The 21,123-nt window shown below is 43.7% G+C and overlaps 1 protein-coding gene across 7 annotated transcripts in view; it reads left to right on the top strand.

Annotated features, from left to right (window-relative positions):
• The window catches only part of NOS1AP (carboxyl-terminal PDZ ligand of neuronal nitric oxide synthase protein), a 325,570-nt gene that overhangs the window by 224,160 nt on the left and 80,287 nt on the right, over positions 1–21,123 (top strand). For 4 of the 7 annotated variants that reach the window (XM_065543083.2, XM_045398571.3, XM_065543079.2 and 1 more), the window contains 2 exons: positions 3,463–3,555; positions 17,499–17,572. In XM_065543083.2, coding sequence (XP_065399155.1) covers positions 3,463–3,555; positions 17,499–17,572 — 167 coding nt within the window. The remainder of the gene's footprint in view (positions 1–3,462; positions 3,556–17,498; positions 17,573–21,123) is intronic. The other 3 variants (XM_065543084.2, XM_074038868.1, XM_065543080.2) reach the window with 1 other exon arrangement.

The following is a 21,123-nucleotide window of genomic DNA, read 5'->3' as shown; positions in this document are numbered from 1 at the left end:
CGTTGGCACACACTGCAGGGCTGGCATGGGCTTTGTGAGAGCTGGCCTGAGCCACAGACGGTGGCACCAGCAGTCCTGTTTGTTCTTCAGCCCCTGGCAAAGCCTAAGCAGATTGGATTCCTGTCCTGTGGAACACAGATGCTTCCTCCAGAGCCCACCTGCCCAGGCAGTGCTCCACCTTGGAGCAGCACAGTCAGTTTGGGAAAAAGGAGGACTTGTCCCTGAGAGCCCCTTCTCTTCTCCATTCTTGTGGTTACTCCATTATCTCCCCTCTGTCCAAATTCATTTTCTCGCCCTTCAGTGAACACAATAACATGTTGTCCAAGTGAGGCGTAATTGCCATATAAACAAATGGCTTAATGATAATAAATACTAGAGCATTTTCAGATATTTGATTTCCTTTTATCTTCCTAGTTTCCAACAGAATTGCAAGTTAATTTTAATTTTTCTATTGGAAAGGGTATGGGACATCTGACCACCAGGCAGGTGGGGAAGATGCAGAGTTTGTCCAACCTAAGAACCCTTATAAATAGCACTCAAGCAGTTCTGGCAGCCGTGATGGGACGTGGAGGCCTATTTCCTGCCTCTCTTGTCCATCTTCATTTTGAAGCACTGCGGAGCATTCCACCAGCTGTTGTAAGGAGCACCTGTGTTGTCACTATCATTGAGGTTTTGGGAGAAATCATTTGGTCATGCTTTTCCATGCAGTGACTGTGCCCACAGACCCTGTAAGAGCCATTGGGAACTATGTGCATGGTGATCGAATTAGAGGCCCATTTCCAGTTCTAAAGAGAAAGTTCAGTTGTGCTTTTGAGTTCTTAAGACAAAGTTATTAAAAGGCATGGCTAAGCCTGCCAAAATACTAACTGTAGAAATAGGTAAAGTTTCAGATACTGAGCAAGGAGCTGGCTGGGTGCCTCTTGCTATGCTTGGGTGAGAAATCATGATTAATAAAGGCCACAGAGACAGTGAAACCAACAGGGAGGTGGACCAGGCAAGAAAGAGAGAGATAGTCAACTACAACATTCTCCCAGAAATATAAGGCATTTAAGGTTATGGCATAGCAGGCAGTATGTTCTCTAAAACTAGGACTGGAGAGAATGATGTAGTGTTTTGCAGAGGTAGGTACTTGATATTTCTGCTTTGATTTTGTTGTTAGAAAAGAGAAGTATATGGAGCATATGAAAGTGATATACTGTAAGAGACCAAAGACAATAAAACAGTTGAGGTCCGACCAGTCTAGGGTAGGTTTTGTCCTCTTCTGGGTGTTTCTGGGACTCTTAGGCCTTTAACTTCCACCTGAGTGCATCAGACACACTCTTCTGTACTCCTTTGGCCAGCAGAAGCAGCCTGATTTTAGTACTCGTTTGGAAGGGAGGTGCAGCTAGAAGTTTGTGTTTATTAAAGCCCAAGCGACTGGAGGTAAACGCAGGTATGATCAGGAAATGTAGCTGGTTCACCTCTCCCAGTAGGCACAAGGCCAAAGTCAGCAGACTTGCAGATTGTCATGCCGGTTCTCCCACCCAGAGGTTATTTGAGTTCATCCAGCACTGCAGCTGAGCAGAATGCTGCAGTCAGGGTGACACACTGCAAACTGGAGCCATGTCCTCAAGTGCATGCCAATCAAACCAACTTTAACCTTCACTGGTTTGTGGCTGCCGACCTAGAGAGGAATTTATTACATGGCTGAGGTCCTGTCCTACCTAAGCCAGACTCCAGTGCAAAAAAAAATCCTGTCAGATGCACCTCTCCTTCTCTGTCTCCATCTCCCTCCCTGCCACCCGTTTCCCCTTTACTCTTTACTATTAATTGGCCTGGAGTTCCCGGGCTGAAGCAGAGTTTCCTTCTGTCCCCGTGTGTTTTCTGCTCTGGTTTGCTCTTCTTCCAGGGCCCCTTAGTAAAAGAAGAGCTGCTGACAGGGTAGTGTGGAGGTGGGGAAGTGACCACCACGCTGGGAGTGATGTAGGTTATAGGTCAACCAGTGATGTAGGTTGCTGTCACCAGGACCCTCAAATCAGCTGTGACCAGAGCCTGCAATGACAATGTGAAGAAGGATCTCTTACCTCAGTTAGTGAGGTCCTATTCTTGTAGAGACAAGAATGTTTCTTGTAGAAACAGATAGCCAAGAAGTATCAACGATAACTCTGTACAGTGGAATAGAAGATCTGAGATTTTAATGAAAAGGATAGATTCAGGATAGTAGGAAGCTCTGAGTTGAGTTTGTAACATCAGAATATTAAAAGGCACAGCGAAGAGAAAGTTCTGGATTTCTAATGAGATTTCCAAAGTAGGCTATGTTTTTATCTCATTAGAATGGATTAGATTCAAGCCTATCAACACTAACTGTAGAAATAACTAGGTTTCAGATGCGTCAAGGTGCTAGGTGTCTTGTTCCAGGTGTCTTGAGTATAAAAGGTCCTAGAAAAGAGATGTGGGTGGGCTCTGGGTCGTGTGTTTCTTAATTTTTAATCTGTAGCCCAGATGTTTGATTAGAGAACTTTCGAGTGAAGTTTGCTAGGTGGTGACAGTAAGATGGGAATCAGAGGAAAATGATTTTAATAAACTGGAGAAGTACTCAAAATGAAGTTCACTGAGGAGAATGTAGAATTATACCACCAGTTATGAATAGCTACACAAGTGTAAGAGATGGCTGTGAATAAACAAATGTACCAGAAAGAGCTGAGATTGAGGATGAGGCCAACATCCATCAGCAGTATGGGGCTGTGGTTGGAGCATCCCTGTCTAGGACTACAAATAAAGAGTTCAAGACACAGGGGTTGTCACTATATACCCCATGAATATGTACAATTATTTGTCAATTAAAAATATAATTAAATAATACCTAACAAATACATGGTTTGTGAGGCCATATCTTTTCTAGATGTGCCAAAATCTTCAGGCTAACAGGGCTGTGGGTAGACTTGTAGACTGACTCACAGATAAAGGAAATTTGAAATTGAACTTGTAGAGAGTAATTTAGAATTCATAATTATCTTTCAGTGTGTAAAAAACCCTGATGTGAAGATTGGTGCCAGCTGTTAGTCTTTGCTGAGGATGGAATGTAGTTTCAGCAGCCTTTGATGAGAAACTAGGAATACTTGCCTGACTGTGGAAGTCATTAAATGATAGAAGGAGTTATTGAGGGAAGGTTCTGATTTTTTATGGGATATTGCAAGTAGACTATGTTTTCATTTCATGAGGGTAGTTGAGGTCCATCTACCCTAGCTGATGACTGAGAAGTGGTATTGACTATTCAGAGTCCCGTTTCTAACCCAGAGATTGCCTGGGCCCTGCCTGCAGACATCCACCTGCTTTTACATCCCCCGAGGTGCTCCCTGCCCCCGGGAGCTGTTTGCCACACCTGTCTGGGGACGTTTTTTCCAGGCGTGGACTAGCTGAGTCTGTGTAGATGCACTGATCTCATCAGATTGCACTTTCTTTTTGTTTTCTTCTCTCTTGCAGTATGAGTTTAAAGCCAAGAACATCAAGAAGAAGAAAGTGAGCATTATGGTTTCAGTGGATGGAGTGAAAGTCATTCTGAAGAAGAAGAAAAAGGTAAGTAGCTCTGAACCAGAATCTGAGGTGAAGAGGAAAGCAGGGAAGGTAGACATGGGGTACCTTTTTCTTCCGGGCACCCCTCCAGAGAGAATCCCTCCCTTATCTGGCAAACTCTTCTGCTTTGAGCAGCAACGGCGCTGAGAGGCTGCTGCAGAGTGCAGGGTGAGGCGGGGCCAAAGGCCTAGTCACCGATTGGCTCAGTCAGTCCTGGTACTCCAGGTGATGGGAGTCACCTCCTGTCATCCATGCCTTCAAACCCCCTCCCCATTTTCATACCTTTATCTTTGAGTCCTGATGGTAGGAAATATTTTCAATTTTAGTGAGAATAGCAGGGTTCAGTGGGATTGGGCAGCAAGAGCAGGCTTCCTCAGCAGCTGTCCTCTTCGATTGCAGGAGCAACCTTCAGTCCCACCCCAGGTGCCATGCCGCCCCCACTCCCCGCCGCCCACGTGTGTCCTTGCATCCTGTTGCAGCCCATATTTACATCGTCCCTCAAGACCCAGCCACTGCTGCTACTCCGTGTGCAGGGATGGTAGGGTGTGGCCAGGTCGGGAGGATGGGCAGGGGGATTCATCCATTCCTCTGAGTTGGGGAGAGACAAGCAAGTGAGCATATGCTGTTCAAACACTTGTCTGTTTTGTACCAGTTGTATGTGGTTGTGGCAGGGTAACATTAACCCCTTGGAAAGGCTAGATCCGTTTGGTGGGAGGATGTGTGTTTCCAAAAAGAAACAGAAAAGAGCTTGGCTGATTGAGGATATATGAGGAGTCCTTTTTGTCCCTGTTTCTCAATTCTGCTGATGTTTTTATTTTTTATTTATGATGCCTTTGTTTTACATTTATTGATGGTAGCACCATGTCATACTCCTACATAGACCTCCTGAGCTTCTTTTGGTTCCAAATCTCAGTTGCTCTTAATTCAAATGGGACTTAAAGCAGACCTTGAATCTCAGGGGTAGAGGGAGAATGTGGAGGTTATGGAAGCAAAGACAGATGCATCATAGTAGGCAACGTAAATTTGAAGAACCATATAGCTGAGAGGGATCTTAAAGGGGACTTATTATATCAATCCAAGGGTTTAAATCTTCTTTATAACGTTGTAAAGGGGCATTGTCCAGTGTATGATCGGACACCTGTAGTAATGGGAAATTTACTACTTCCTGAGGCAGCCCCTTTCCTCTCTGGATGGTTATAAAGGTCTCTTATATCTTAATCCAAAACTTGTTCTTTCATGCTCCCTCAAAACTTTCATTGGTGGTTTTAGAAAGTGTTTTATGGCTATGATGCTACAAGTATGTAGAAAAAAGATACACTGTTTATAAAAGAACCAGCTTCTTCAAAATTCACAAGTATAGCGAATTAAATATATTTGCCTTTGTAACCTTTACTGTGTGCATGGGCCCTATCTTGTTCTTCCTCTGGGGACATCTGTTTTGCCTCTTCTCCTCTCACATGTATGTACGGAGTGGACAGTCATGGGACCGTCTTTAGAGTATTGTCCTCTAGGAGTTCCTCAGCAGGACGGTTGCTGAAGCAAGCCGAGGCCTGTCAAGCCCTGTTAAAGAAATTGTGGATGACAACAATACGAATTTGAGCAAGAGATATCCTCAGAGGAAAAAAATGGGCTAATTTTGTCACATGTGTAAGATGACTTTCCTCAGCCCTTCCTGTGAGGGGACTGGTGGCTCAGGGCCCTCATGTAACAGCCTGTAAAATGATTGCTGTTTGTGGGCGCTTCCCAGGCCGCATGATGCTTTCACACCCATCGTCACCCAGCCCTTCAGCAGTCTCTGTGGACGTTTCTGTTGGTCAGCATCATGGCTCCCAGTCACTGGGAGAAGCAGCCACACAGATGGTTTTCTCACTGAACAGCCCGCCAGAGGCTGAGCTGTCAGCCTTTCAGGTCAGAAGTTCAGATTCATCCATTTCGAACCTGTGAGCCTTAGGAGGCTAACTCACACTGACAAAGCTCAAAAGAGGCTGATGTATGAACTAAACTAAGAGTTTCTTAATTCACTCTGACACCTGCAACAGTCTCCTGGACCAAATACTCACACTATCCTGACAAGCATGTTTTCTTTCCACTAGAGGCAGGTGATGGGAGAAGGCAAATTATTATAGGGTTGCTGGGTGAGCATAGAAATGGAGCAATCAGCCTGCTGGCCTCAGGCTCCACAATAAATGGGGCCAGTGAATCTTCCTAGTGGCCCCATTGGGCAGATGCTTTTCCTGGAGTCTGTCCGACAGACCCTGCCAGGGTTTGCTTCTGTGTCTCTCTGACTTCTATACTTCCACGGCTGACACTCCCAGAATCTTCCCACCACCTCACTACATATCCATTTCTGACTGACATATCTTTGTTTGCTTGCCTGCCTATCTGCCCGCCCGCCCGCCCTCCCTCCCTCCCTCCCTCCCTCCCTCCCTCCCTCCCTCCCTCCCTCCCTCCCTCCCTTCCTTCCTTCCTTCCTTCCTTCCTTCCTTCCTTCCTTCCTTCCTTCCTTCCTTCCTTCCTTCCTTCCTTCCTTCCTTCCTTGGTGGAGTTTCGCTCTTTTGCCCAGGCTGGAGTGAAATGGTGCAATCTCGGCTCACTGCAACCTCTAGCCCCTGGGTTCAAGTGATTCTCCTGCCTCAGCCTCCCAAGTAGCCGTGATTACTGGCGCCTGCCACCACGCCCAGCTAATTTTTATATTTTTAGTAGACAGGGTTTCGCCATGGTGGCCAGGTGATCTCGAACCCCTGACCTCAGCTGATCCACCCACCTCAGCCTCCCAAAGTGCTAGGATTACAGGTGTGAGCCACTGAGTCCGGCTTGTTTTCTTTTGATTAGGTTAAATGTAAACACCTGCTGTCCTAGGGGCTGCTCTGTCCCTTTCAGATATCTTCATACACCTCTGTTGTCCATCATGGGGAAACTTCATAGTTTTGTCCTTAGGGCACAGTCTTGTTTCCTACCTCACTGTCTCTCCCATGTACCTTTACCAAATGTGGTGGCTTCCCCACTGTGCATGTGAGAAAACTGAGGTTGGATCACATGAGGCAGTGGTGCACTGAGGTATCACCTGTAGATAAGCTGCCCCGCCTCCACTAAGCACATGAAAACCAGGCTGGAGTAGCGTCTCCCTGAGGGAGTGCATGGGACCTCATGACTCACTTTGAAACTATATCCTGGATAATCTCCAGTGTGGTTTCACCCTCCTGCTGGCCCAGAAAAGAGACGGTCTAGCAGGTCTTTCCTAGATCTAACTCTTCTGATGCCAGGCTTGGGAAAATGGAGCCGCCCATCTTGTTTCCTGCACCCACACTTAGTGTCCGTTTCAGGGCCATGGCTGTGATTTGAATAACACCTTTAATCACAGGGTTCATTTTACACCATCTCAGACAGATGAATGCACATGAACAGCAATCAGCCTTTTTGTCATCTTGTTCTCTTGTGACAGTTCTCTGGTATCTTAATGCTACCACTACACTCAGATACATGCACACTTTCTCTCTCTCTCTCTCTCTCTCTCTCTCTGCTTATAGAATTGAGAGAAGTGAGAGTAGACATGCTATTGTGTAAATGCACAATTTTCTCCAAGGAAATGGAATACTTGGCAAATTTCACTGATCACCATCATGATTAGGTTAAGAACTAGAGCTCTTTGCCAAGTAGCTGTAGGTGTAGAGACAGCCGTAGCCTGTGCTCAGCTGTGAGGCAATGGTACCATGTACGGCCTGACGTTGCCCACTGATTCGTTGGTGCTCGTGCCAGGCTAGTGGGTAAAAACGTTGAATAGTCCTCTCCTCCCACAATTAGCTTGTTGATTTTCACTGGGTCAGTGTGACAAGCTGGGAGGAACCCTCAGCCCATTTGAGAAGACCTGGGTTTCAGTCCTGGCTCTACCCTTCCTGGCCTGTGGTTCTAAGCTTGTTATTTTGCCTCTCTCAGCTTCAACTGTGAAGAGTTCAATTAGGTGATCACTTTAGCTTTTCTAGCTCAAATACTCTGTGCCAGCTCTGGAACCATGCTTTTTGGTATTTGTGTGTATATATAGGTCACCTGCATGTATTTAGGTCTTTGAGAACCTACTGGACTACCAACACCAACAAACCACAAAAACAAAACAAAACAAAACAAAAACAGCCCCTGGAGTCTGAGTGGATCACTATGTTGTTGTTTCCCAATCTTCTAGGGCAGGAGGGGACCCTCTGAGGTCCAACATCTCTGAAGCAGCCATCCAGCCTCCTCTTTCTCCAGCCTTTCTGTAACTGGTGAATGGTGATGTGTTTGCTGGCTGAGAACTGTGTTTACAGTGAGTCCCTGCCCTCCAGTGAACTTTTTAAGGGCAGGAGCCATCTTTGTAAGCCCAGCACTTGCCTGGGCACCAGACATATGTATTATGTTTTCAGTAATTGTGGCTGTTCGCTAGCTGCATGATTGAATATTATTTGTGTGTAGTAATGTCATTAAATTATGAAAAAATAAGTACTTAGCAATTGGATCAAATGAAGTCTAGTTTGTTACCTTTATCATATTGTCCTTCCTCTTTTTCTTCCTGTCAATCTGCCAGTTTAAAAGAAAGAAAGAAAAAAAAACAAGGATGAGATCCTTTCTCAAATATAGGAAGGCTTCCATAAAAATTGCTAATTCCATAGCATTAATTGTAGGATTTGTTCCGGTGACTGTAATCTTCAGGTGCATTATACTAGTGTAGGCAGTGGCCAGATATAATCAACTCTCATTGAGATGTAAAAAATATCTTTTTGTTTATAATAACAAATATCTAAAAATGCTGTCATCTTGAACTGATGCCAGTAGATCATGAATTTCAAATTCTTTATGAATCTTAGGTTGCATTTGTGATGTAAACTCAGTTACTAAGATAATTAGCTGTACTTTGATATCTCTCAACCAGCACATTTTCTTCAACTCGCATCTAGGCTCAAGCAATTATCTTTTCCATGTATATATAATGATTAGTTATTATAATACTGGAATCACACTATAGCACCATTTGCTAGGGAGTGGAATCCTGAATAAGAAAGACTAGTCTTGAACTTCATCCAAGGGATTTTTCTAATAAAGGACCCAAAGGGCTTCAGTTTTATATGGTTTCTCTTATGAACCAGTAACTTTGTTGGGATCCCCTAAGGCAACATTCTAAAAAGGCACCATCATTTTCATTAATTCATTGTGTGTCTACCATGTTCAAGAATCTGCATAGGTTATATAAGGATATTAAATATGAACTCTTCCCTGCAAAATTATTCTTTGTCACTGTATGCACGCATAGATCTATTACAGGTTTTATAAAATTGCGTTGCAGTTATTTATCTCTTTCCCCCATAGGTTGTTAGCTTTAGGGGGCAGGGACCATGTCCTCCCTCAAATCTTATTTCATCTGTTTGGAAAAGTAGAAGACCAGAGGGAGCAAACTGATGTAAGTAATTACACACTAAGGTGATAATGAGAACAGCTAATAGTAATAGCTAACACTGATGTTGAGTACCTGCTATTGCCCAGGCCTTGTTTGATGCATGTTTACACTTAACAAATCCTACAACTGTCCTGTTAGGTAGATACCATTCTTACGATTGTTCAAAAGCAGATTGAGCAACTTGCCTGAATCTCAGATCCTATCAGTGGTGAAGTCAAGGTTCGAACCTTGTCTTACTTAAATTCCGAGCAGGTTCTTTCCACTGCTCTGTTGCTGTGTGACTGATCTTTTTGGACCCTTTTGGATAATAACCACTCCATAGGAAATGCCTAATTAATTAAGCCAGAGTCTTTAACTCCTAATCTGTACTCTGTCATGGGTGCATTATATCACAGGGAAACTATGTTCCTGCCCAAACAGTAGTGCTGGTTACTATGGAAACACAGAAGTCAGATCGAATTAAGAAAAGGAGGCACTCAGAATTATAGAACCAGAATTTAGCCAAAGAGGAGTAAAGGAGACTTAAAAAATGATTTAGCCTGATCCTCTAATTGATTAGATGTAGCAACAGAGGATAAGAGAAGTCCAGTGACTGTCCCTAAGGACACCCGGGTAGTTACTGACATCCAGGGTGTGAATCTAGGCCCTAAACTTCATCCAGTCTTCTTTCCACCATATTGTGTTTCTTGGCCATCTTTATTTTCTGCTACTTTAAAAACAGGCCTATTAGGAATTGTGCACATCGTGGGAGGATTTATTACTGCTTCAATTTTGAAATGCACGTTCCTATATCCATAGGTTATACCTGAAGGACAGAGATAGCTTTACTTTCAGTGTAATCCCATTCTATCTAGAAGCATGGAGAAGTTGTCAAACTGAGTTTATATGGCCTTTGCAATTTTTTTTTAAGTCACCACTGCTATTAGGTGCTTGAATAATGCTGCATGAATAATTGTGAAGCTTGCAGGCTTTGTGATATGCCTACTGATAATTTCTAGTAGGGATAGGAAATGAATGTCAGTACAAATTTCTCCTCTACTTTAGCATTCCTGAGGAAGGGCTTCAAAGATGCCATATCCATTTCCACATGTCAAAAGGAGAAAGGACCACTGTGATAATTATTCCTCACTCTGTTTTCTCTTCTTGGCACAGTTCTAGGAAGACCTACCTCTAAACCAGTTCCCATATAACATTCCTTGCCAGGAGCTTTTAGAATGACAAAGTGGCTGTGAATTTCCATGGAGGACTTGACATTTGCACTCAACAGATAAAGGAAAGAGAAGGTCCTATATCAAAGTTGCGCTTACCCCATTCAGTGGTCTTACAAAAGCATACAGAGCAAGCCCTTTATCCCCTTCCTCTGTGGAAAGCAAAGAACTTCCTGGTAGTGGACAGTGAAAGACTGATTTCATCATTTGGAGTTGCAGACTACCTGCAGACTGCAGGTAGAAGAGTTGGATTTTATTTATCACTGGACTAGGTGGCCTTGGAGGGAAATAAGTCAACTTCTCTGAGCCTCAGTGGTCATCTTTAAGGTGGAGACCAATTTTAGTAATCTGAAAGCATTATGTAGAAGTTCTTTCCCTAAATGGAGGAAAGGACTCTTTTCCCCATATCAACTATGAGAATGAAAAACGAAGCAGATACAGATGACTTTCCTATATCTTTGCTTTCTCACCTTCTCACTTTCTGTGTTAGTCTAGGTCCTCTGAGAAGGTGATGCCAAGACATTGTTAAATGCCTGTGGGAGAAAATGAGGAAGCATCTGAGAAAGGCTGGGAGGGCCATCAGGCTGCAGGGAGGCCTGCCCCTGAGTGCAAGAGAGAGGGGAGGAAGGAAGGAAGGAAGGAAGGTTAGCAAAAGGCTCTTAGACTGCAGTGCGGTCTGAGAAAGGCTTGGCAAGGCTTCAGGGTGTCCAGAAGCCAAAGTTGTCTGTCTGGATCCGCACATCTCCCAGGAACAGGCCTGCCTTAGTATCCCTCCATTCTCAGTCACTGGCTGGATCAGTCTGTGGAAAGCATAGCTCCTGAACCAACATGATAATGAATTTCAGAGTGCAGCAGCTGGGGCCCTTGGGTGCACCTCCCTGTGACTGGAGGTCTGTGGTGTACACTCTATGATCACACCTTCCTTTCTCGCTCCAGAAAATGTTTACTAACCAAGATATGAAGTTGAGCCTTCCTTCAAGTTAAGCTACTCCCTCTATCTCACTGACTTTTAAAAATACCCTGGAGTAAGGAATTCACAAACAAAGAGAAGAGGGGAAGGGAGGAGATGGCACAGAAAGAGAGACAGGTTAATAAACTCTAGTTTAGAGACCTCCTAAAAGGCTCAGCCGTGCCGTGAGTGTCCTTGACAGGCACGGAGGGCACAGGAATAAGAGAAAGGAGTTACACATATCCACATACAGAGTTGGGGCGTGGCAGAATGCCAGGCAGTTGCCCCTAGGACTAATTAATCTGCTCCACCAGGCACTCCCTCCCTATTCATAATTTTGTCTCCATTTGCTTTATTTCTGGAGTGAGTGAAGAGGCCAATCTTTGTCTCCTTGAGCACTTAGCGTATTGGCCTCACCACTGCTGCTGCTGCTGCTAGTGCTCCTGCTCCGGTGGGAGCCCTGCCTGAGCCTGCACTCGTGGTGGAAGGAGGCTGAAGACCAGCCCTGCTGGTGCCCAGTCCTGCGGCTCCCCTGGGCTGTTTGCAGTAAATAAGCCTGTGAAGGTCCCCCTTTCCCCAGAAGGTACTCAGAGAGGTGCTGACAGCTTTAGAGGTGTGTGTCCCCTCCTTTCCTCCTCTCTCTTTTTCCTCCTCTTTCCTTCCATTCCCATCTGAACTGAAAATGTCCTCATTTCCTGGCATATCATGGAGACCACAGCTGATCCTGGACAGTGAATAGCAAAACTGAAATTTCCCTCACATAGCTACCAAGACTCCAAGTCTTTATTTTCTTTTTTTTTTTTTTTTTTTTTTTTTTGAGACGGAGTCTCGCTCTGTCGCCCAGGCTGGAGTGCAGTGGCCACATCTCAGCTCACTGCAAGCTCCGCCTCCGGGGTTCACGCCATTCTCCTGCCTCAGCCTCCCGAGTAGCTGGGACTACAGGCGCCCGCCACCTCGCCCAGCTAGTTTTTTGTGTTTTTTAGTAGAGACGGGGTTTCACCGTATTAGCCAGGATGGTCTCGATCTCCTGACCTCGTGATCCACCCATCTCGGCCTCCCAAAGTGCTGGCATTACAGGCATGAGCCACCGCGCCCCAAGTCTTTATTTTCAAGGTTTTTTTTTTTTTTTTAAAGGAAAAAAAAAAGACTTCAAAGACAGTTAAACTGAGTTTGGCTGCAGTTATTGTTCAGTAATGCATCTGTGTCCTATCTATTTTTGAAACCAACTTTGATTTATGATCCCATAGGTCTGGGAAATTCGTTTTTCTTCCTGTTTTTCTTCTCATTTCAAATTTTTTTTTTTTGTAATTGTTTTTCCTTAGAAGAGTATTTCCATATAGAGAAGTGAGGAGGGGCTGGTTTGTGTTGTTTTGTTTTTTTCTTTGAAATATTTGCAAAATAGGGGCAATAAAAGACATAATTTCAGACCAAGAGAAAGGAAGAATCAAATTGTTCTTGAATTAAGACCCATTGGTGACAATCATAAAGTCACGTGAGATACATGAAGCGGGGCCTCCCTCTAAGTTAAGCTATTCATTATATTCATTGCCTATGAATTGTGCCAGAGTAGTGGAGTCAGCACTAGTCCAAACATCAGGAGAATTTGTTTTTACTCTTGGCTGGGCTACTAACAAAGGGTGACACCTTGCTTGAGTGACTACACTCCTCAGGGTATTATTTGAAAGAGGTGCAGTGGGGGAGGGGTGGAGACCCTTTAGTTCTAAAGTTCTTGGACTATCATGTAGGCCTTGAGGAGATTGGGTTAAAAAGCTCCAACAGTGGCCGGGTGCGGTGGCTCATGCCTGTAATCCCAGCACTTTGGGAGGCCGGAAGCAGGCGGATCACCTGAGCTTAGGAGTTCAAGACCAGCCTGGCCAACATGGTGAAACCCCATCTCTACTAAATATACAAAAATTAGCTGGGCATGCTGGCGCGTGCCTGTAGTCCCAGCTACTTGGGAGACTGAGGCAGGAGAATCGCTTGAACCCGGGAGGCAGAGGTTGCAGTGAGCCAAGATTGCGCCACTGCACTCCAGCCTGGCGACAGAGCGAGACTCCGTCTCAAAAACAAACAAAGCTCCAACAGTATTTGCATTAGTTCCTTGAATAACCAAAACACTGGTGAGTCCCTGCTACTCCCCAAACCCATTGAGTTATCTTAATAATTTCCTGATCTCCTCATAGATTTAATATTTTTCATCCAAGGATGAAGGTCTGTAAAGTGACAGGACTAGATTTTAATGAGATCTTCAGAAAACGAAAATAAGTAGGTTGGTGAAAAGATCCTTTTGGTTTTCCCCTTCTTCAGGACATTCTATATGGGTTCTGGGACCTCTTTTAAAAGTAAAGTATGTTTTGGCTTCTGTAGACCGTGCCAATGCTCATTCTTATTAAGTTAACCCAAGGGGCCCTGGGAACCTGGTTTCTCTGTCCTCCTATTCACATCTGCCAGAGAAAGAAAATAGTTGTTCTGTATTATTTTGCCTCATTATTCTTTCCTTTTAATGAATGTCTTAGTTACATTCTATAGAATTGCTGAGAAGAGGCTTGCCCGGGTTAGCTTTGATAACGGAGGTGCATTGCAAGGCTTGGAGGAAACATGAGCTGGCACCCGACACATCCTCTCCCTCAGTGTTGCCGCCAGTGTGAGTGGAAATAGAGTCACTGGTCACAAAAACTGTCCACCGTTATGGGGCTCAGCCTAGACTCCACTTAGGATTTGATATTCCCCAGAGAGAGGAATCGATTGGGTAGAGTTGGGTCTTTTTACTGTAGAGCTCAATGATTGAGTGGTTTAATGCCAGCCCCTTGCTGGCTCCCCATGGTCAGTCAGGTGGGGATCCCGACCCCAGACAGTCATGGCCAGGTTAGCACAGTTGGCTTCCTCAGACGTGTGCAGCATAAACCAAACCACCCTCATTCAGACCCTCTTTGGGGCTGCTTTCCTCAGAAAGGGACAGGGCATGTGGCTGGTTGGAGTTCACAGCCTCTTTGGTGTATTGAGTCATTGGCTCGGTCACTTTGAAAATCACACCAGAGCTGCAAGGACTGTTGGGAGCAGACTGCCTTGATGATAAGAGCATGAGAGAAGTAAAGATGCATTCTCTCAGGAGCAAAGCACGTCTGCTGATGCCCCACCAAGTGTTTAAGCCACAGCAGCCACTTCCTGAGTACACTGAGGTGGGCCCTGGCCTGAGACAGTGGGACTGTGGTCAGTTGACTCTCTGAAATGTCAGGGGAGTTCCCTGTGCCAGGCCTGAGACTCCAGAGCAGTGTGTGTTGTGTGAAAGAGACCCTCTGGCTGAGGATTTCAGTCCAGTCTTTCTTTGGTGTGTAGCAGTGGCTCTCAACCCTAGGGTCACATCAGCACCACTTGAAATGTTTGTTAAAGCTACAGATTATCGGGCCTTACCTCTGACCCACTGTATTCATGTCTCTCAAGAGGTGGAGCCAAGGCAACTGTAGTTTTTTTTTAAAAAAAAAAACAACAAAACAAACAAACAAAAAAACATGATAGATATAGGAACCAGACTTTTACTTCTGGGAAGACCAAGTAGATGCACTTTACCCTATTCCTCCTGCTAAGTACAGCTGAAAACCCTAGACGTTATATATAAAATCAACATCCGAAGGTTCTGAGAGGTGGAGAGAGGGCAGCCTGGCTAGGAACCTAGGGACCCACAAACTACATAGTTGTGAATTCCCTGGGTTTCTTTCACCTCATACATCCCAGATGCAGAGCTGAAGAAGCTGGCAACTCACACATGCCAGTAGGAACAGGCATAAAAGCCCCAACAAAAGCCTGCTCTCTCCAGCCAAAGAGGAGAAAAGGCGCAGCACAACAAGGCAGAAAACTGTCCACAATAACCACTCTCTTCCAGCCAAACAATCCACGGAAGACCGGCCGCACCGCCACCCAGGCCCCTGTGACTGAGCCGGAGCCCAGGCTTCCACCCTTGTTGGGCTGTAATGAGGTGCCCCAACACCCCCTCCGGTGGTGCCACCAAAGGCTGAGAAGGGGGCCAGGCCCTTCTTCCCTGCCAGCTGGTAACGAGTGTCCCGCACCACCCTTCTCGCTCCCGTTCCCCATGTGGTGTCTGTGGAGAAGCTATACTTCTACCGCTGACCTGCAGTCATGAAGCCACTGACTGTGTATGTTGTCAGTGGATGCCATGTGGGAACTCCAAGGCACCCCTACCCCTAATTGGAAGCCCAGTGGGGACCTAGAACTCCCACCCACACCCAGCAGTAATGAGGAGCTTGCTTCCCCTGTGTATCAGCAGAGGCCGAGTGGGAACCCAGCCTTAACTCCCTTCTGGGGGTAATAAGGTGGCATCCTACTCCTTCCCCTGTTTAGTATCACAGTAAGACAGTGAATACAGAAAGTTTAAATAACATCTAGAGTCTTACAATACTCAAAATGTCTAGGCTTCCATTGAAAATCACTCACTTTACCAGGAATGAGGAAAATCTCAATTTCTATGAAGAAAAGACAATCAATTGGTGCTAACACCAAGATAACAGAGATGTTAGAATTATCTGACAAAGATTTTGAGAGAGCCATCACAAAAATGCTTCCACGAGCAGCTATAAAAACTTTTAAAACAAATGAAAAAGTAGAGTCTCAGCAAAGAAAAAGAAACAACCAAATAGAGATATTAGAACTGAAAAATACAATAGCTAAAATAGACTCAATAGATGGACTCCAGAGCTTCATACACATTGCTAACTGCATTGAATTAAAAGTGCAGGTAGAATATGCGGTTATGGCTAGAGATGTGACTTAATTTAATATTTATGTTGTAAAGATTTTGCCCTGAGATCAAACCATCTTTTAAGCATATTATTATATTTTGCTGTTTGAAGGATTACTCTGGAGAACGATGATATTGGATGTTTACAATATACATGCAGGTATTTGGGCTTTAGCTCTGAAAAATTTCAGTGCATCAGTTGGAAACCAGCCTAATGTGTGCTCATTATGAGGTCATTAAAAAAAGTGCTATAAACCAATCTGCTGGGTTAGGAGGAGTGTCATGGCTGGAACATTAAAAGGCTGCGTCTCTATACCATGCTGATCAGGGATCCAGTTCATTTTACCAGGTTTGGCAGGGATCACTGTTAAGTAGAATACATACAAAGAAAATTCACTATGGTAGCAGGTAGTCTGGAAAACTTGTCTAGTGAGGGATGTTTACAAAACCTGGGATTATTTAGTATAAAGATGTTCTGGACTTGCTGTGTTTATGTATTTGAAGGGGTTCTTGCTTAGAAAAGAGATTAGTTTGTGTTGCTCCAAATAGGTAGTTCATATATTAAAATTTTATAGGGTAGTCAGTAGCAATTATAGGAAGGTATCTTTTTAAAAAAATATTTAGTTTTTGGCTATAACTGAAGTTTTGTTGTCTATAAAACAATGTTTGATATTGGATGTTTTTAAAACAGTCTAAAATCCACCTCTATGGATTGTATTGGTATTGAATCAAAATCAAAAGCAGGAATTAAATGTGTGTGTGTGTGTGTGCATGCACGCGTGCACTTATGGTGTTTGGGTAAAGCTGCTGACAATGCTTCTTCCTAATGTCACTGCAAGAGCCTGGACATGATCTCCACTAGTCCCAGGTGGGGGCCTAACAACCTCCAAAGCCCAGTATGTTTAGAGAGTGGCCACCCTGTGTATTATCTCTGAGAAATCCATATAGCTAAAAGCATTCAATTAATCCACTGTATACCCTTTGCCCTTTCCCCCTTCTTGAGTCCTTCTTTCATAAACGAATGTGTTCTTTCCTAATTTCCCTGGACAGCAAAGTCTCTCTGACAAAGGCCGATGAAGGTAGAGCAGGATTCTCTGTCTCTGCACCTGGAGGTTGGACCTGTGGGGGTGTCATTGGCCACTGACCCTAATGTCCCCCGACAATGGGGTGCTTCTCACCTCAGCAAGCACTGCAACTTTCCTCCAACTCCTCATCCCCAGCCTAGAGGGTCTCTTTTGTGTTCACCATAAGTTAGGTTTACAGCCAGAATGAATAGCCTCTTTGCGGTCACTCTGCAATTGTACCAATTAACCTACCTGGCTTATCTGGAGCTCCACACTACACCACCACTTCACCCTCTGTATTCCCCGAGGCCTTCTTGGCTTCTGCCTACCCTCTGAGCCCTGGAGAGACATTCTCCTAAAGTGCTTGGAGGAAACTGATCAGACTAAACACTTGACATTTTCTACTCATCCTTTTGGAGCAATCAACTCCAGGCCTCTTAGAGGGAAAAAGTCAGGTCAGGAGCAAAATGCATGTGTTTGCATAGTATGCATAGCTCAGTGTGTGCCCTGGTTCTGTAACTGAGGACAAGCCTAACTTATTCATTTACAGCTTCTTTTATTGCAGAAAAAGGAATGGACATGGGATGAGAGCAAGATGCTGGTGATGCAGGACCCTATCTACAGGTAAGATATCACTGAGCCCCAGAGTCCCCCTGCCGTCTCCTACAGCCAACCCTGTCAGGCTGGTGGATCCAGGCAAATTTAAATAAACTTCTGTGCTTTTCCCTCCTGAAACCTGTTGCTTCCATTAGATGTGAGTACAAGAAGTAAATCTGCCTTATCATTCTGGTCATGCTTGATTGCATTAAGGAAGCTATGGAGTATTTCTGCTTGATGTTTAATTTAAACCTCTCGGTTGTAATTGGAGACATTTTAAATTTGTGCTAGTGTTATCCTAACTGAAATTCTAAAATTGCATATATATTGATCGAAATAAGAAAACTGGGTTACTCCATCACCCTATGCTAACAATTTCCCACAGTTATCTCTTCCACCTATCTGCCCCTTCAGAAATTGAGCATAGTAATAAGAGCTTTGTGATCATGCAGGAAATTGAAAGTCACAAATGTATCTCCAGGTCTGAATGCTTTTGTCTCCCCAAAATTTGTATGTTGAAATCCTAAACCCCAAGATAGATGGAATTAGGAGTTCAGACCTTTGGAGGTGATTAAGTGATGAAGGTGGGGCCCTTATGTTTGGGATTAGTGAACTTACATTATAAAAAGAGGCCCCAGAAAACTAGCTAGCCCCATGGTGATGTCCTTCCCCTATGGGAAGACACAGCTAGAAGGCGGGCCCTCACTAGATGCCAAGTCTGCCAGCACCTTAATCTTAAACTTCCCAGCCTCCAGGACTGTGAAAAATAAACTGTTATTTATAAGCCAGCCAGTTTCTGGTATTTTATGATAGTAGACCAGACTGAGACACACCCAGAAATTGCTTTTACAAGGAGACTGATTCCTCTAGAGATTAGATGGCTGCCAGCCATGTGTATTGTCCTGGGCAGAAGAATATCATATAGCAAGAACATATAGAAAGCCAGGCTCTCCCAGGAACCATGGCAGGAGCTCGAGTCATGGGTGTCATTCTTGTATCCTGGATCTCTGCAGACCAAGCCCCACCTCCTTCCTGTTTTCCTCGTTGGAAGAATGGCCATTTCTTTAGGAATTTGGGGACCTAGATTTAGGTTTTGATTTTGTCTGCTTTCAAATTATTGCCATGCTTTTGTTGACAAAGTGGATAAGGGTTGGAACTCAACGTATGAAGTTGGCAGCATGGTGGCCCTGCCTTTTAAAGAGCAGATGCTTGTGAAATGGAATGTCCATTCATCCAAACAATGTGCAGGTGTGAAATACTCATGCCAGGTACTGTGCTGGGTAATTTCATAGATTACTAAACTAAATGAGTTGCAGTCCCTTGTTCTCAGGGAGTTTTAGACTAGTGGGAAATGGACAAGTCTCTGAGGTATAAGATAGTATGTCTGACAAAATGAATTTATCCCCGTGTTCCTGTAGTACTTTTTAATGTTTTTTGAAATAGTTGTTATAGTGTTTCTGTTACTTTCTTAAAAAACAAATGTCAGTTTTTTGCCACTAGCCTGTTAGGCTCTTGAGGGAAAAATCTATGCCCTTCTAGCCCTTCTACTCACTTTTGTATATCTAGCGCCACACCTGTGTCTGGCCCAAACGAAGCACTTAATATATGTGCAATGGGTGAATGGATAAATGCATTGAATTAATATCTGAAAATTAACGTAAATGTTATGGTGATTCACCGAAGGGAACAATTACCTTCTACTTGAGTGATGAGAAAAGGCTTTCAGAAACAGATTACATCAGAAGCTGCCTTGAAGAATGTGAATGGACAGGCCTCTATGATATGCATTTTGTAAAAGGAAGGGTTTCTTGGCTTTATTTTTTTAATGCTGGCACCGTATATGGACAAAAGTGACCTCCTTATGGATGCTGATCATGAGTCTGAGTTCTGCCTTTTGCTGGTTGAAAGAAAGGACTTTCCCCAAAGTTTTCACATATCCCAAGTAAGCTGCTGACTTTGCTTATTTTTAGCAGCTTCATTGAGGTATAATTGGCATGCAAAAATCAAACATATTTAAAGTTGAATAATTTGGTGAATAACTCTCAGTCAAGATGGTGAACGTATCTATCACCTCAAAAGTTTCATTGTGCTTTTTTGTAACCTTTCCCTCCTCATTTCTCTCCCATTTCATCCGCAATCTCAATCCCCACGTTCCCAAGCTACCACTGATCTCCTTTCTGTTATTGATGAGTTTGCATTTTCTAGAATTGTGTATAAATAGAATCAACAGTATATCCTCTCTTTTGGGAGGAGCTGGCTTCTTCCACTCAGCATAATTTATTTTGAGATTCATTCTTTATCATTGCATGTATCAGCAGTTCATCCCTTGTTATTACGGAACAGTGATCTGTTTTATAGGTATATCACAGCTTGCCTAGCCATTCATGTGTTCATGGACATTTTGATGGTTTCCGGTTTGGGGCTATTACTATTAAAGCATCTATGAATGTTTGTGTAATGAACATTTGTTCATTATGTTCAAGTCTTTGCGTGGACATATGCTTTTATTTTTCTTGGGTAAATACCCAGGAACAGAATGGCTGAGTCATATGGTAGGTATACATTTAACTTTTAAAGAAATTGCCAGATTGCTTTCTAAAGGGATACCACTGGTGATATACAAGAGTCCCAATTCCTCCGTATCTGCCAACATCCAGAATTGTCAGTCCTTTTAATTTTAGCCCTTCCAATATGTGTTTATTAATATCTCATTGTGGTTTTAATTTACTTTTTCCTAATGACTAATATTAAATACCATCTTTTTGTTTGTTTTGAGGCAGGGTCTTACTCTGTCACCCAAGCTAGAGTACCAGTGGTGTAATCACAGCTCACTGCAGCCTCAACCTTCTGGGCTCAAGCAATTCCCTCACCTCAGCCTTCTGAGTAGCTGGGACTACAGATGTGTACCATCACACCCAGCTAATTTTTAAATTTTTTGTAGAGACAGGGTCTCACTATGTTGCCCAGGCTGGTCTTGAACTGTTGAGCTCAAGTGAACCTTCCACCTCAACCTCCCATAGTGCTGGAATTATAGACGTGAGCCACTGCACTCAGCCTTCTCTTGATCTTACATGGCGTTTGTATATATATATTTTAAGCATCTGTTCAAATCTTTAGCCCATTTTGTTTTCATAATCTTGAGAGTTCTTTGTAAATTATGGATATAATACTTTTTATCAAATATATGATTTACAAACATTTCCTCCAAGTCTGGCTTGTCTTTTTTTTTTTTTTTTTTTTTTAGTAGTGTCTTTTAAAGAGCAAAAGTTTTAAATTCTGATGGAGTCCGGTTTGTCAATTTTTAAAATTTTATTGATTGTGCTTTTGGTGTCATAGCTAAGAAATCTGTATGTAAATCAAGGTCACAAAGATTTTTCTGTTCTCTTCTAAAGCATGAAGTTTAAATTTAGGTTTTATGTTTATGTGTATGATCCAATTTGATTCAATTTTTTATATGGTATGAGGAATGGATTAAAGTTCTCCTTCTCCTCCTCCCCCTCTTCCTTCTCTTATTCCTTCTCCTTGTTCCTCTCTCTTTCCCTCCCTCTCTGCAAATGGACGTCCAGTTGTTCTAGCCC

Source organism: Macaca fascicularis, chromosome 1 (assembly GCF_037993035.2).
Source record: "Macaca fascicularis isolate 582-1 chromosome 1, T2T-MFA8v1.1".
Classification (NCBI taxonomy): domain Eukaryota; kingdom Metazoa; phylum Chordata; class Mammalia; order Primates; family Cercopithecidae; genus Macaca; species Macaca fascicularis.
The sequence above is the reverse complement of the archived record's forward strand: the minus strand, read 5'-3'. Positions and strand labels throughout refer to the sequence as shown.